The 16,058-nt window shown below is 60.8% G+C and overlaps 1 protein-coding gene across 2 annotated transcripts in view; it reads right to left on the bottom strand.

Moving 5' to 3' along the window:
- Positions 1–4,527, bottom strand: part of ACSF3 (acyl-CoA synthetase family member 3) — a 50,009-nt gene extending 45,482 nt beyond the window's left edge. For both annotated transcript variants that reach the window (XM_058813615.1, XM_058813616.1), the window contains exons 1-2: positions 3,826–4,527; positions 2,299–2,454 (exon numbers count right to left, since the gene is read on the bottom strand). In XM_058813615.1, the coding sequence (XP_058669598.1) occupies positions 2,299–2,454; positions 3,826–4,512 (843 nt within the window). In that variant the 5' untranslated portion in view covers positions 4,513–4,527. The remainder of the gene's footprint in view (positions 1–2,298; positions 2,455–3,825) is intronic.
- Between the last annotated feature and the right edge of the window lie 11,531 nt (positions 4,528–16,058).

The following is a 16,058-nucleotide window of genomic DNA, read 5'->3' as shown; positions in this document are numbered from 1 at the left end:
GGGTCCCGCTCCGCCATCCCCATCCCATCCCTCAACGTCAGCTCATCGATCCGCAGACGTGGGGAGGGAGCAGGGGAGAAGGCAGGGGTGCGAGGGAGCATCAATCACCGCGGCACAGGACGTGGAGCACCGCGCCCTCCAGAGGCCCCGCTCCAGCCTCTTCGCGGCACCTCCAGCACAGCCCTGCTGCACCCCGGCCTTTGGGGTCACCCTAACGCCCTCAGCGGCACCTCCTGCACAGTCCTGCTGCACCCCGGCCTTTGGGGTCACCCTAACGCCCTCAGCGGCACCTCCAGCACAGCCCTGCTGCACCCCGGCCTTTGGGGTCACCCTAACGCCCTCAGCGGCACCTCCAGCACAGCCCTGCTGTGCCCCGGCCTTTGGGGTCACCCTAACGCCCTGAGCGGCACCTCCAGAACAGCCCCGCTGCACCCCGGCCTTTGGGGTCACCCTAACGCCCTCAGCGGCACCTCCAGAACAGCCCTGCTGCACCCCGGGGTTTTGGGGTCACCCTAACGCCCTCAGCGGCACCTCCAGAACAGCCCTGCTGCACCCCGGGGTTTTGGGGTCACCCTAACGCCCTCAGCGGCACCTCCAGCACAGCCCTGCTGCGCCCCGAGCCTTTGGGGTCACCCTAACGCCCTCAGCGGCACCTCCAGCACAGCCCCGCTGCACCCTGGCTTTTGGGGTCACCCTAATGCCCTCAGCGGCACCTACAGAACAGCCCTGCTGCGCCCTGGGGTTTTGGGGTCACCCTAACGCTGGGGAGACAAATCTGGCAGCAATCACTGGGTGAAAGCACAGGTTATGGCAGCTAGGGATGGTCCTGCCCTCTACCACAGCATCCTGCCAATTTACTCTGGAAGTGCACAGCTGCCCTGCTAAGATTCAGGGGCTGTACCCCCAGAAAGGATCCGTGCTCAGGTGTCAGAGCCCCCTGACAGAAAAGGGAAGTGTGCATTTTCTGTGGCTGCTGCTCTGAGAAGCAGAAATGAGCTGTGAAGGATCACCCGGCCCTGCGGTGGCTCCGGGCCCGCCCTCACCTGGCAGCAGCACAGCCAGAGGCTCCCAGGTGTATCCCACACCTGTGCACTTTGTCCTTGCCATGGGACAAGCCTTCCCACACGTGGATAGCACACACAGGGAGAGCAGCCCGGGCAGTCACCCAGCACGGGCTCCTTTGGCTTTCCCAGGGAACCCTGCAGTGATAACACACCTCTGCTTCCTTTCTGCTCTGAGCAGCAGCAGCACCTGAAAACCCAACTGTCCCTTAGCAGTGACACTGCAGACACCACCCAGGACACTGGGAGATGTGGATGGACAGTGCTGCATCCCAGGGGCTGGGAAATGTAGAACCTGTTCCACCTTGACTGCTGCCTGTCCCTTCCCCTCTCCCCACGGTGTGCCACTGCTGCAGGGAACAAAGGAGCAGCAGAACACTGCCACTGGTGTTTCCTGGCTCAGATAGAAAAAACACTTTAACAGCATCATTCCAATAAGGTTTCCCTCCTGCCACTTTTCCTAAAAGCTGCAAGAAGGTCTGGATCTGGAAACTCACTTTCACATCACTGAGTCCAACCTGACAGCTCTGTTAACTGTTTTTGCTCCACAGAGGAAGAGCCACCTTTCCATGTAAGGGAGGAAAACCAGGATTTCCCTTACCTGGGCTGCAAAAAACTCAAAAGGCTGTGTTCTGTCATTAATGCAACACAAAACACTAAGGATGTAGGACTGGAAGGGGAAAATTTGGAAGGGGCTGCCCAGGAAGGTGGTGGAAGCCCTACCCCTGGAGATGTCCAAGGAATGACTGGACATGGCACTCAGTGCTCTCAGCTGGGTGACAAAGTGGGGATTGGTCACAGGATGGACTTGGTGACCTTGGAGGTCTTTTCCAGCCTCAGTGTTTTGTGGATTCTGGGAAATGCAAGTCACTAAAGAATTCACCAAGCAGCACACCACTAACACCCAAGAGAAAAAACAGTATTTCCACCATTCCTGGCAGTAAAAAAAAAAAATCCACAACCCCAATTCTGGATGGACACACTCTCAGTGGGCACAGAAGGGTCCAGCCACCCCCAGGCTGGGAGGGCAGAGCAGCATTCCCATCCCAACATCACACTCACACGAGCTGCACCCTCTGGAAGAGCACATATACCCCGGGCTGAGCACCCCAGCAATTCCCTTTGCTGGGAACCTCCCACAGGCAGTGCCTGAAGGGCTGGAACTCCTCAGGAACCCCTTCCCAGAGCTGCTGGGAGCGCAGTCCGGGTGCTGCTGCCGTGGCTCCCCTGGGCTCACCGTGTGCGCGCTGAATTCCGGGAACATGACGCACGTGGCTCCCACCCACAGCGGGCACTGCAGCTTGTTGATCACCCCGTGGACGTGGTGCAGAGGCAGCACGTGCAGGATCACATCCTCCTTCTTCCACTCCCACTTCTCAACCAGCCCCGTGGTCTGAGGAGAAAACAAACAGCACGGCCTTAGGGCAGGAGGGAAGATTTTCCCGAGGTATTCCCAAGTCATTCAATCTCCAAATTCCCTGGCAGGAATGCCAAGCCTGGGCATAAAATCTTTCCTTCAGGATCAGCAGGAGAAAAATTCCCACCACAACAGCAGAACACAAGAGGAACACCTTCAGCATGCTGACAGGATGGGTCTTTAAATCAGCAAAGCCCTTCCTCGTCACTGAGAAATATCAACAGTGATTTTAAGTAGGACATACAAAAATATTAATCTACTGCTGCACATGCAGATTTGGCAGAAATAGTAATCAAAAAGCTAATTTTCCCAGAATTCTGTTGCCATAGTTAGGACACTGATGACATCAGGCTTTTAGCACCTGTAAGGGATAATCAGTAGGAGCAGGAAATTGCTGATAAACAGAAAGTAGGTTTCATGTTAGTAAAAATTATGAGAGAATCAAGCTTCCAAAACACTCTGCTCTGAAGGGATAATTATCTGAAGGGATAATTATCAGGTTTCTGGGTCAACAATGCCCTTCAGAGCCCAGTGCTGGCAACTGCAAAGCTTATTTCCAGCCACCTAAAAATAAGAAAAGCATCTGAGCAGTGGAATTTGCTTGTGTCTCACAGGAGCCCTCATCCACAGGGCAGGGAACAGCTTTCAGGCTTCCTGCAGGGCAGCACAAAGGATGGGGACTGCTCAGGCCACCCCCCAAATAATCAGCATGTTTGTGAGGGAACAGATTCTTTGCCCAATATAGCCAAGGCCTGGCTCCATCCATCAAGGCTTTCATTCCTGTTGGGACCCTGCAGGATCTGAGCACCCCGAGCAGCTCTCAGGGCACCCTGCATTCCCTGCCCTCCTTCCCTAATGGCAGCAGGCTGGCAGTTGCAGGCACTGATAACCAAGTGGTGAGGCAGTCAGCAGGCTTATTCAAACTTTTAATTCCTTTTGGCTCCGAGAGCTAATGGATTTTTTTGCCTTGGGGATACAGAGCTGAATAATGCACAGGCTTCACACAGCACTGGGCTGGGCTAAGATATTTTCCAATTAGGAGCAAAGATTCTCCCCTAGTCGGAGGGCAGAAAAGCAAACTGCAAAGAAATCAGTTTTTTTTACAACAGGTTTCATCCATTCTGCTTTCCAGGAAAGCAGGGAGGAGAATCCACCTGCCCTGCCAAGGCTGAGAGCCTCACACCCTGCTGTGTGCTCACCTTCCCAGCGTGGAGGATTCCAGAGCTGCAGCCCCACAGCTCTCAGCAGGAATTTGGCAATGGAAAGGTGTTTGCAACCCCAAATCCCCTCCAGATCCCAAGGCTTTGTACCTTGGCAGGAGCCTGGCAGGGGGGCAGCAGCACTCACCACAGCCTGCACGTTCTCGTGGGTGCTGAGCACACCCTTGGGCCTCCCCGTGGTCCCGCTGGTGTAGATGATCATGGCTCCTCTGTCCTTCCACGAGGAACAGCTCGGCAAGGGGCCCTCCTCCGTGGCTGCAGCGGATCCACCAGCCCCAGAGCTGGGAAGGGGCAGCACAGGGACTCCCAGTTTCTGGGCACTGGGGGTTATTTTGCCCAGGAACTCCTCGGCTGCGATGAGCAGGGCGCTCTGGGAGTCCTGGATCACGTACTCCAGCTCGGGCAGCGGGTGCTTCCTGTACAGGGGCACCGCTATGGCCCCGCTCATCCACGCAGCCCACTGGGCCACCACGTAGGAGGCATCGTTGGGGCACAGGAAGGAGATCCTCTCCTCCTTCAGGTCCCTGCTGGGGCACTGCAGGACGCTGCAGATCTCCCGGGACAGGCGGAGGCTGCGGCTCAGCAGGTCCCTGTACGTGTGCTCCCCGTTCCGGTCCACGATGGCCACTTTGTCCCCAAACGCCGGGGCCCTGGTGAACACGGGGGTGATGTCACTGCTGCAGGGGGCCCAGGCTGTGTGCAGAGCCCTGTGGGGACAGCCAGCCCTGCTCCCATGCCGTGGGCAGCGAGACAGGGCCCGCAGGAGGCGGCGGAGGGGCCGGCAGCGCTGGGGGCAGAGCAGGGGGAGCAGCATCCTGCCGGGCTGGAGCGACTCTGCAGAGAGCAATGATGGCACATCAGCAGGGCAGGGATTGCCCAGGGGGTTATTCCCACCCAGGCAAAGTGGCAGCCCTCATCTGAATAATATCCACTGTATTATTTATGTCCCTGCCTCAGAGTGCCACATCCTGGGTGGCCTGAGCATCCCTGGGTCCTGGCACGATGGAACAGGAGCAGAGATCCTTCCCTGCACAGCCCCCTGCCAGCTCATTTCAATGATGAACCAGCTTTCACAGAATCCCAGAATGGTTTGGCTTGGAAGGGACCTCAAAGCCCACCCAGTTCCACCCCCTGACACCTTCCCAGTGTCCCAGGCTGCTGGCAGGCAGGGGGTGAAATGAGAGGGGCTTTAAGGTCCTTTCCAAGCTGAGCCATTCCACGATTCTGTGAAGAATCCTAAACCCCTTGGTACAGCCTGGCACACCCCCTCCATACAGCAACAGAGAGCAGGGAGGAGAGCACAGGGCTGTGGCAGGAGAGAGAGGGAGGGATTTGCTGCACAGAATCCAATCAGCACCAAAACATCCAGAGGGGTTCCATGACAAGAGGAGGCAGCCAAAGGCTGACAAGCTCTCACTCTCCGAGAGCGTCCGCGACACTTCCCTGACGCCGCCAATAACAACCTGATCTCCCCTGTTATTTTTGATAAATGCCTATTAGTGCAGCAGCTCAGCTCCAAGAGCCTCCCAGCCCAGCTCCCCAGTGTGGGGAGGAGCTGGCACAAAGGGGAGCCAGCCCAGCAGCCCCCCAGGGCAGAGCTGACCAGGGCTGCCCCGGCTCAGGCTGCACAAACTGCACGCACAGTTCATTTTCCGTGAGCGCTGCGGTCGCTCCCCTGCGCCTTCGGAGCATTTCCCCACCCAGACACTGGCCCTGCTCACATCTTCTTTTGCAAATCGACCTCAATTTCTGCTTCTGCAAAACAAGCAGGTGATTTAGGGTGGAAACATCTGGGGGAGCAGAGAGGCTGCAGCCCCAGAGCGGGTGAGCGTGGGAACTCCCGACGTTTGTCACCGGCATGGAAAAAAACAAAGCAGCTCAAGGCAGAGCTCATGTGATGTCTCTGCATTGCTCTGGAGAGCCTGAAATGCAAAAACCTGGCCTAGTTCTCACCCTAAAGTGAAGCTGTGGCCATGGCAAGGTGTCAGTGCCCTGAGCATGATGAGGAGCATGAACTGGAAGCTGGTTTTGCGTGGGACCAGTGTGGCCGATGCTCTCACTGTTCCTCCAGCTCCTTCCAAAAATCAAATTACCCTGTTCCACCAGTCTGTGTTTAATGGAGCAATCCACAGCAGCACCTCCAGAAGGCCTGGGAATGCTGAGTGTTCCAGAGCTGGGCTGCAGATTTACCCCATTTACACATGGGGTAAATCCAGGGGCTGTTTGCCATCCCCTCCTGCTGCTCAGGGATCACTGGTGCCACAAACTCCAGCACAGCATACCTGGAAACAAGACCTGTCCCTGGATCCCTGGGAAGGTGAGGGCAGGGCAGAGATGCGGCTCTGCTGCCTTGGAAGGGAAGGTTCAAATCCCCTGGAAGGGAAAATCCAAGCCCTCCTCCTCCTCCTCCTAAGGCTGAAGATCTCAAAGCAGCTGGAGGGCTCTCCCCAGCTCCCAGCACAACAAAACCCATGCAAACTGGGAGCTGACCCACTGCACAGCCCTCTGCACTTTCTGAGCACAAAGGGCATAAAATGCATTTCCTGGAGGAGAATGATCTTTGGAGCTACTCTGAGCTGCTCCAAGGTGAGTTATTACAGGAATAATCATGGCTCCAGCCGTGACTGGGTAGCTGCCAGGGTGAGCCTGTCCTGCAGGACTCCACCCTTGCCTCATTTACAGGCACGGGAGCACAAAAGGATTCCTGGCTGTTTCTACAACAGAGATAAAATACTGCATTCTTAGAAAATCACAAAAATTACTTTATTAGAAAATCATGAAGTACCTAAGGGACTTGGGAAAGGCATCAAATAATGCCCGAGATGCTGACTGTTCTTCCCTTCTAACAAAACAAAAAACAGGGAAAGGTTTGGATTGGAAGGGACTTTAAAGCCCATCCAGTGCCACCTCCCACTGTCCCAGGGGCTCCCAGCCCTGTCCAGCCTGGCCTTGGGCACTGCCAGCGATCCAGGGGCAGCCACAGCTGCTCTGGGCACCTGTGCCAGGGCCTGCCCACCCTCAGGGCTTTATTCTCCTCTCACTCCGGAGCGGATTTCCCCCCTGCAGCTCTCAGCCAACTCACGGCACATCCCGGAGCAGGAACGGGCACAAACCGCGCGGAGCTGCCGAGGAACCGGGGCCGCCCCGCCGCAGGCCCTGCAGCCAGCGGCTCCCGCGGGGAACGAGGGCCCGGTCCGAGCGCAGCGGGCCGAGGGCAGCGGGCCCCGGCTCGTCCCGGCTCTGGGCCATCCCGGGGCCATGCCAGGGCCATCCCGGGGCCATGCCAGGGCCATCCCGGGGCCATCCCGGCCCCGCCGCCTCCCGCAGCCCCGTGGGGCCTCACCTGCCGCCGGGGGACCGCTCCGGCCGCGCACAGCTCCGGCGGGAACGCGGCGCCGCGACTCGAAGGTTCCGCGCACGAACGTTCCGCCAGGCCGTGCCTCATTTGTGGGGGTTTGGCCCCAAAACGCCCACGGGGGGCGGGGCCGGGACTCCGCGGGGCTGACTGTGCCTGCAGCCCCCGGAGTGTCACCCTCGGATGGCACGGCGGGCGGGTGTGGAGCTCCAGCTGTGCCCCGCGGGCCCGGGGCCATGGGCCTGCTCTGGGGGATGTGGGGATGTGGGGGTGTGGGCAGGGGACAGGCATGGCCTGGGCTCGGGTAACACTCACACATGGGCATCCCAGAGGGGCACAGACATCCCAGAGATGCACAGGCACCCAGGGGACACACAGCCACCCTGGGGACACACAGCCATGCGGGGCCGCACGGAGGTCCTGTGGTGGCACATGGCACATGGCACACGGCACATGGCACACCGAGCCAAGCTGCCCGGCTGTGCCCAGCGGGCCGTGAAGCGGCACGGCCGCGGTGACCCCCACCCACCCCCCAGGTGTGTTTCCACCGGGGCTGGGAGCGGAAACAGGGCCGGGATCCCAGCGCTGGGGGAGGCACCCAACGGTCCTGTACCCAACAATGCTGCACCCAGTGATCCTGCACCCAACCATCCTGCACCCAGTGATCCTGCACCCAACCATCCTGCACCCAGTGATCCTGCACCCAACAATCCTGTACCCAACCATCCTGCACCCAGTGATCCTGCACCCAACCATCCTGCACCCAGTGATCCTGCACCCAACAATCCTGTACCCAACAATCCTGTACCCAGTGATCCTGCACCCAACAATCCTGTACCCAACAATCCTGTACCCAGTGATCCTGCACCCAACAATCCTGTACCCAACAAAGCTGCACCCAACAATGCTGCACCCAATGCTCCTGCACCCAATGTTCCTGCACCCAATGTTCCTGCACCCAACACCTGTACCCAACAATCCTGCACCCAGTGCTCCTGCACCCAACAATGCTGCACCCAACAATCCTGCACCCAACGCCTGCGCCCAACAATCCTGCATGGCTCCCTCCTCATGGCACAGCTCTCCATGGCATGACTCCCTGCTCATGGCACAGCTCCCTCTTCATGGCATGGCTCTCTATGGCACAGCTCTCCATGGCACAGCTCTCCATGGCACAGCTCTCCATGGCACAGGTCCCTGCTCATGACACAACTCCCTCCTCATGGCAAGACTCTCCATGGCACAGCTCCCCAAGTCACTGCTTTCAATGGCACAGCTCCCCATGGCACAGCTCCCCATGGCACAGCTCCCCATGGCACAGCTCCCCATGGCACAGCTCTCCTCACAGGGTTGAGCCCCCTCCTTGGAGTGTGTGCCCATGGGGAGGTCTCTGGTGCCAACCCCCCCGTGGTGGCACACAGACTGGCAGGGACAGCGGGCACAGAGCTGGGGACAGCACTGGGACATCCAAGGATGAGCCAGGAGTGGCCCCTCCAGCCAGGACCCTCTCCGTGGAGGGGACAGGGCCGTGCCCCCCCCGAGGGCGGCAGGGCCAGCTGGCCGGGACGTCACACACAGCTGATGTCACCCCAGCCACCCTGTGCCACCCCAGCCCAGCACCTGGTGCCAGCGGCCATCTGGAGCCAGCCATGTCCCCAGGGACAGTGCTGAGGGAAGGTTTGGGAAGGGAAGGTTTGGGAAGGGAAGGTTTGGGAAGGGAAGGGAAGGGAAGGGAAGGGAAGGGAAGGGAAGGTTTGGGAAGGGAAGGTTTGGGAAGGGAAGGGAAGGGAAGGTTTGGGAAGGGAAGGTTTGGGAAGGTTTGGGAAGGGAAGGTTTGGGAAGGTTTGGGAAGGTTTGGGAAGGTTTGGGAAGGTTTGGGAAGGGAAGGGAAAGGAAGGGAAGGGAAGGGAAGGGAAGGGAAGGGAAGGGAAGGGAAGGGAAGGGAAGGGAAGGGAAGGGAAGGGAAGGGAAGGGAAGGGAAGGGAAGGGAAGGGAAGGGAAGGGAAGGGAAGGGAAGGGAAGGGAAGGGAAGGGAAGGGAAGGGAAGGGAAGGGAAGGGAAGGGAAGGGAAGGGAAGGGAAGGGAAGGGAAGGGAAGGGAAGGGAAGGGAAGGGCCCTCACAGCTGACCCAGCCCCAGTCCCCAGGGCTGTCCCCAAGCTGCCACCGCGGCTTCCCGGGTCCCTCCCAGCCAAGTGTGAGCCCGCAGCCCCAGAGGACGGGAGGGTTTTGTGCCTGCCCTCCTCACCCTGCTCAGCTCGGTGGTTAATTATGCAGCCAGAGAAAGCTTTCATTGCGCTGGAGTTTACTTGTGGCGCATCCGTATTTATTAAAGTAAAAAAAAAAGGGAAGTAATTACTGGGGTGGTGTAAACAGCACAAACAGTGCGGGGTGAGGGAATGCTCAGGGTGACAGAGAGTTCATCCCAGTGCTGTGGGATGGGATAATGGGATGGGATGGGATGGGATGGGATAATGGGATGGGATGGGATGGGATAATGGGATAATGGGATGGGATGGGATGGGATGGAGGCACTGGCAGCTTCCACTGTGGCACTGCTTGGAGTGAGGATGCAGCACAGCAAGGTGGGAGCCTGTTCATCCCACTGGGACACCCCAAAACCATGGAAGTGTGTCCCTATCCCCATCCTGCCCCCGCCCTGTGAGGGACAGAGCCAGAGCAGTGCTGGGGGTCCCCATCCCAGCAGGATGTTGTAAACAAGGGGCAGTGAAACGTTTGATCTCCCTCCATCTGCTGGCCCCTAATCCCCACCGAGGCCCTGGTGCCTTCCCAGCCTCCCTCAGCTGCTCCCTGCCAGGCTGTGAAGGTCACCAGGGGCTGCTGGCCCTGTCCCCTGCCACAGCCACGGGGGATCAGCATCACCCGATGCCACCAGGCCCCTATGGTGGCAGAAAGCAGACGGAGTGTCCCCAGTTCGGGTTTAAGCCTGTGCTGCTGCTGCTCCCGTGGCAGGGACAGGCTCTCCCTGTGTTTTCCCCCGCGTTTCAGAGCTCCCTCCTTGCCTGCATCCCTCCCGGCAGGAGCATCCTGGAGCATCCCCGAGCCGCTGCAGGGCCGCTGTGTCCCCAGGGCCCTGCAGGGGACACGATTGCCATGGGGACTCCCCGGGGACCGGAGCAGCTCGCAGTGAAGTGCAGCCCTAAGTGGCTCCTGCGTCACGTGGCGAGGATAAGTGCAAAATGGCCCTATTATGATAATTGCCCGGAATGATGATTGATGGAGATTAGCTGCTTATCTGAGGAAATGGCAGGCGCACGTGTGACACGGGCAGGCCGGGACAGCCACCGGGGCACGGGGGCACGGGGCACGTCGGGATGGCACAAACATCACTGCCATCCCAGGAGATGCCACATCCCCGGGCTGGGATGTGCCAGAGGCACCGGGAAAGTGTGGCAGGAGGATGGGAAGGGCCAGTGGGACTCACTCACACCCCATCCTGCCATGGAGGGCTCCTGGCTCCTCCTGCCAGCTTCATAAAGACATGGAGACTGATCGGGGCAAAGATTCCATAAAGACATCCCTGATCAGGGGCAAAGATTCCATAAAGACATGGAGACTGATCAGGGGCAAAGATTCCATAAAGACATCCCTGATCAGAGGCAAAGATTCCATAAAGACATCCTTGATCAGGGGCAAGGCTGTTAGCCAGGGACGGCCGCTGCTCTTTGCGTGCTCCTGGTGCCTGCCCCAGTGAATGTGGCTCCCAGTAAATGATTCATTTTGGGAGAAACTGAGTAGGAGCTGTTCCTTGTCTCCTCCTGGCAATTCCCACCCCATTCCCTTGGCCTTAAGGCCCTCTAAAGGCACTGGCACCAGGAGCAGCCACACTGCACTGGAGGCACAAGCCACATGCCCACTTCTACCTCCAAAAGGACACCCAAACCAGGAGCTTTGGGAGGAAGAGCTGTGAAAGCAGGGCTGGCTGCCACGCCGATGGCTGGCCAGGATGGAGCCATGGCATGACTGAGCCACTGGGGCCAGGATTTGGCACGAGCTGGGGATGCTCCGTTGCACGAGGCTGGGATGGCCGTGCCAGGCGGCACACGGCCAGAGGGCACCCCAAAACCCCCACCCATCACCACAAGTCCCTCCTCCGCTCTCCCCTTCCCAATTTCCCGGGCCCCCCTGTGCAGCAGACGGATGCTGGGTAAGAGGTGTGTCTGTGGGAGCCGTGCTCGCCACGCAGCGTCGCTGGGCTGTGCCGGCTCCTGCCATCCCTGCCATCCCTGCCACCCCTGCCACCCCTGCCATCCCTGCCATCCCTGCCACCCCTGCCATCCCTGCCATCCCTGCCATGGCTTCCCCACCGGGCTGGGGGCACAACGTGGGGCACATGGGGCTGAGCCCCTGCCCGCGACGTTGGCACCACGGACGGGCTCTGGAGGTCCAGGACGTCGCCCAGCTGGCCTTGGCGAAGGGAAGGGGTCCCTGGTGGGTCCCAGCCACCGGGCACGGCGATGCCAACTCCTTTCTCTGCCCTCTCCCCTTTTCCTCCCCCCGTTTGGCGCTTGGCAGCGGAGCCGGGGCGCGCCGTGCCGGGGAAGGGCTGCCAAGGCTCGGCAGCCCCCTGCAGCCCCCCGGCCCCCCGTGCCAAGGCTGGTGGCTGGCAGAAGGGCTGCCTGCGCCTGGCAGGGCTCCGTCAGCTGCGGGAGGATCCCTGTGCCGCGCTCGCTGCCAATTTCCCTGCGAGCTGGCACCGCAGGCGGCTCCGGAGGCACCGGCAGAGAAGGCTGGGGAGGACGGATTGTGAAAGGGAGAGAGGAGAGGAAAAAAAAATAATGGACACATGCCATCGCTGGAGCGGCGAGGCTGCCAAAACGCCAGCAGGCAGCGGGGGCCAAAACCCAGCGGCGGCGGAGAGGAGGCTCTGGCAGCGCGGGCACATGGAGGACGGGCAGCGAGGAGGAGGCACGGCGTGCCCAGGGCAGGATGGATGGCACATGGAGGATGGCAGCGAGGAGGAAGCACGGTGTGGCCAGGGCAGGGTGGATGGCACATGGAGAACAGGCAGCGAGGAGGAGACACGGCATGGGGAGCCAGAGAGGACAGAGGTACGTGCCCTCGTTGTGCAGGGTGTGCGTGTGCATGCATGTGTCTGTGCCAGGCTCCGCACAGCTTGCCCGCGGCCTCCCTGCCATCCCTACATCTCCTGCATGGCCTGTCCCGCCATCTCCCACCCGGCCTGGCCCGCCAGCTCCTGCCTGGCCTGTCCCACAGCCCTTCCCTGCCCTGGCCTGTCCCACAGCCCTTCCCTGCCCTGGCACGGGCAGTCACGGGCTCCAGGTGCCAGCCGGGCTCACCGTGGGGCTGCACGGAGGCTCTGCAGCACGCGGGGTCGGCGAGCGAGGCTGGGGCTTTGTCTGGCTGGGCTTTGTCTGCCGGCAGCAGAGGGGCCCCGGCCAGAGGGGCTGCGGGAAGGGAGGTGCGAGCCAAAGTCTGCCGAGCCAAAGTCTGCTGAGCCAAAGTCTGCCGAGCCCAAGTCCTGCCGAGCCAAAGTCCTGCCGCCAGCAGTGCTGGCACGTGGGAAACGCGCCCTGCTCCCAGCCCAGGGCTGCCCCGGAGCACAGCCTGGTGGCTGGGTGAGAAGGACAGAGGGAGGGTGGGCAGAGATCCCCCACGTCCATCACCGTGCTGGGGAGGAGGAGGAGGGAAGGGCAGGACTGCCAGGAAGCTCGTGGTGCCATGGCCATGACTCGCTCAATGCCAAGGTCGTGGTCATGGGGTGCTGGGTGAAGGAGATGGGGTGTGAGTGGGTGTTTGTGTGGGCCTGGGGGTGTGGGGGGAGTGGGGAGCCCTGGGGAGGGGGTGGGGGGTGCAGGGCAGGGAGCTGGTGCTGCTGTGTGCCTTCCTGCCTGCCCGGGGTGCAGGAGCAATGCTGGAGCCATTCCCAAGCCAGGAGCAGCGTGGCATCACCAATGCACTGGCACGGTGTGAAGTGGCTGCAAAAGGGCCCCCAGGCACCAAACCTGGCCCGTGCTGGGGGAAGGAGCTGACACTGAAGGGAAACTGGGATGCTGGCAATCCCAAATGTCACAGCACCCCAATTCCTGCTGCTCTGCACCCTGGCTGTGCCCACCACACCCCTGTGCCTGGGGATGCCCACTGTGCACCAGTCCCAGCAGGACAGACCTCCCTCAGCACCCATCACCTGCAGGAGCTGGGGCAGGGATCCCAGCATCCAGCTTTGAGGGCATCAGCTTCTCCCTGGGAGTGATGTGGCAAGAGATGTCCCATTCCACTCCATCCATCCATCCCATCCCATCCCATCCCATCCCATCCCATCCCATCCCATCCCATCCCATTCCCTCTCATCCCATCCCATCCCAATGCTGGGCTGATCACTCGGCCACTCAGCTCTGAGCTGGAGGAGCAGCTCTGCCCATTCCTGCGCTGGATATCGGGGTGAATCAGTGCCCTGCTGCAGCCTGGTCCCCAGAATGTCCAGGGAAGGACCCTCCACCTGGGTGGCACCAGCACAGCCCTTCCAGCTCCCGTCATTCCCAGAGGACAGAGCCCCAGCCCCGTGCGGGGCCAAGAGGGCAGGAACGCTGCCGTGCCACGGGATGATCCCCCCATCTCCCCCTCTCCCTCGTTTTCCTCCGTATTTCACAGTTCCTGCTTCCTGCACAAGGCAGGGGTCTCCAGGGACTCCAGCCAGATGTTCTCTGCAGCACACCACATTGCTTTCCTAATGAAATATTCATGGAGCCTCTCCGCCTCTTGCCATGAAAGCCTTCTGCAGCTCCCAGCCATGGAAACGCTGCGCAGGCAGCATTCCTGCAAAGCTCCCGGGCCCTGCTTCCCGCTCGGCTCCTCCACCTTCCTCTTCCTCCTCCCACCAGCCCTGCCCGAGCGGCGGCTTTGTCCCCTCTGCCCTGCAGCTGAGGCGACACCAAGGGCACAGAGCCACGGTGGGGACACCGCTGTCCCACACGGCTGGGAGAAGGGGACAGGTGGGTGCAAACGCACCGGGGGGTGTCACCAACCCCTGCCCATCCCGGTGCCGCCGGTGCTCCCGGTGCTCCCGGTGCTCCCAGTGCCGCCGGTGCTCCCGGTGCTCCCGGTGCTCCCGCTGCTCCCGGTGCTCCCGGTGCTCCCGGTGCTCCCAGTGCCGCCGGTGCTCCCGGTGCTCCCGGTACTCCCGGTGCTCCCAGTGTCGCCGGTGCTCCCGGTGCTCCCGGTGCTCCCGGTGCTCCCGGTGCTCCCCGCTCCCGCCGGCTCCCAGCCAGCCCGCGGCATTAGCGATGCTGTGCACTATAATCCAATTAGGTTGTTTATGCAAACAATCAGGTTTTATGTTTTGGTAAAAAGCTTAAATAACCTTAATCAAAGCGAAAGACCTGAAACTGTCGCTGGCAGGGGCTGTGGGCTGCTGGGTGGTGGCAGGGCCCCGTGCCTGGCTGGTGACACCGTGCCTGGCTGGTGACACCGTGCCTGGCTGGTGGCACTCTGCCTGGCTGGTGACACTCTGCCTGGCTGGTGACACCCTGTGCCTGGCTGGTGACACCGTGCCTGGCTGGTGACACCGTGTGCCTGGCTGGTGACACCCTGTGCCTGGCTGGTGACACTCTGCCTGGCTGGTGACACCATGTCTGGCTGGTGACACCGTGCCTGGCTGGTGACACCCTGTGCCTGGCTGGTGACACCATGCCTGGCTGGTGACACTCTGCCTGGCTGGTGACACTCTGCCTGGCTGGTGACACCGTGCCTGGCTGGTGGCACTCTGCCTGGCTGGTGACACCATGTCTGGCTGGTGACACCCTGTGCCTGGCTGGTGACACCGTGCCTGGCTGGTGGCACTCTGCCTGGCTGGTGACACCGTGTGCCTGGCTGGTGACACCCTGTGCCTGGCTGGTGACACCGTGCCTGGCTGGTGACACTCTGCCTGGCTGGGGACACCGTGCCTGGCTGGTGACACCATGCCTGGCTGGTGACACCCTGTGCCTGGCTGGTGACACCGTGCCTGGCTGGTGACACCCTGTGCCTGGCTGGTGACACCGTGCCTGGCTGGTGACACTCTGCCTGGCTGGTGACACCATGTCTGGCTGGTGACACCGTGCCTGGCTGGTGACACTGTCTGGCTGGTGACACTCTGCCTGGCTGGTGGCACCGTGCCTGGCTGGTGACACTGTCTGGCTGGTGACACTCTGCCTGGCTGGTGACACCCTGTGCCTGGCTGGTGACACTGCCTGGCTGGTGACACCGTGTGCCTGGCTGGTGACACTGCCTGGCTGGTGACACCCTGCCCAGCTCACTCCCCCACCAACAGCCCCAAGGGCCTGGTGGGAGGTGCTCTCCTCCATCCCAGAGGTGCTGCCTGAGGATCTGAGCTGTCCTGCTGGTGCTGGGGGCTCCTGGCTCCTTTCAGTGTCACACCCAGCCTGGTCCTGACATCCTGGGAGATCTTGTCAGCTCTGATCCTAAATGTGGGAGCGCTGAGAGGTGGCATCACCCAGGGGGATGCAGGAGATGCCAGTCAGTGACTGACCCAGCATTGCCACCATCCCCCCTCACATCACCAGCCCTGGGTGCTCCAACAGCACCACGGCATCCTGGCACTGGGAGGAAATCCCTGCAGCTCCAGCTGGGGTCAGGGAGGTGGCACAAGGGGCTGGGCTGTGTCCCTGTGCCCGTCCAGGGGTGGGCACGGCGAGCTGGGGAGCAGGGCTGGCTCTGGAGGGCTGTGCCCATGGCGCTGCCTCCTGCACACCCCGAGTTTCTGGAGGAGTAATAAGCTATGCATGTAGTGTAGAAATAAAACATGTTCTGCAGAACAAATGATGTTAATTTGCTGAGAGGCTCTGAAGCCGAGTATTAGCGAAATGCCTTGAGGGAGAGAGCGGCAGCTGTGCTGGAATTAATGGCAACGTGCCGAATTAGCACCGCTATGCATCATAGTCAGAGGGAAAAATTACCGGAGAGAGGAGGAAAACAACCCCCTCCACACTCCACAACCCCTCCTCAACCCCTCCACAACCCCCTCTAC

This window comes from Ammospiza caudacuta, chromosome 13, assembly GCF_027887145.1.
Source record: "Ammospiza caudacuta isolate bAmmCau1 chromosome 13, bAmmCau1.pri, whole genome shotgun sequence".
Taxonomy (NCBI): Eukaryota; Metazoa; Chordata; class Aves; order Passeriformes; family Passerellidae; genus Ammospiza; species Ammospiza caudacuta.
This window is presented reverse-complemented; position numbering and strand designations above follow the sequence as displayed.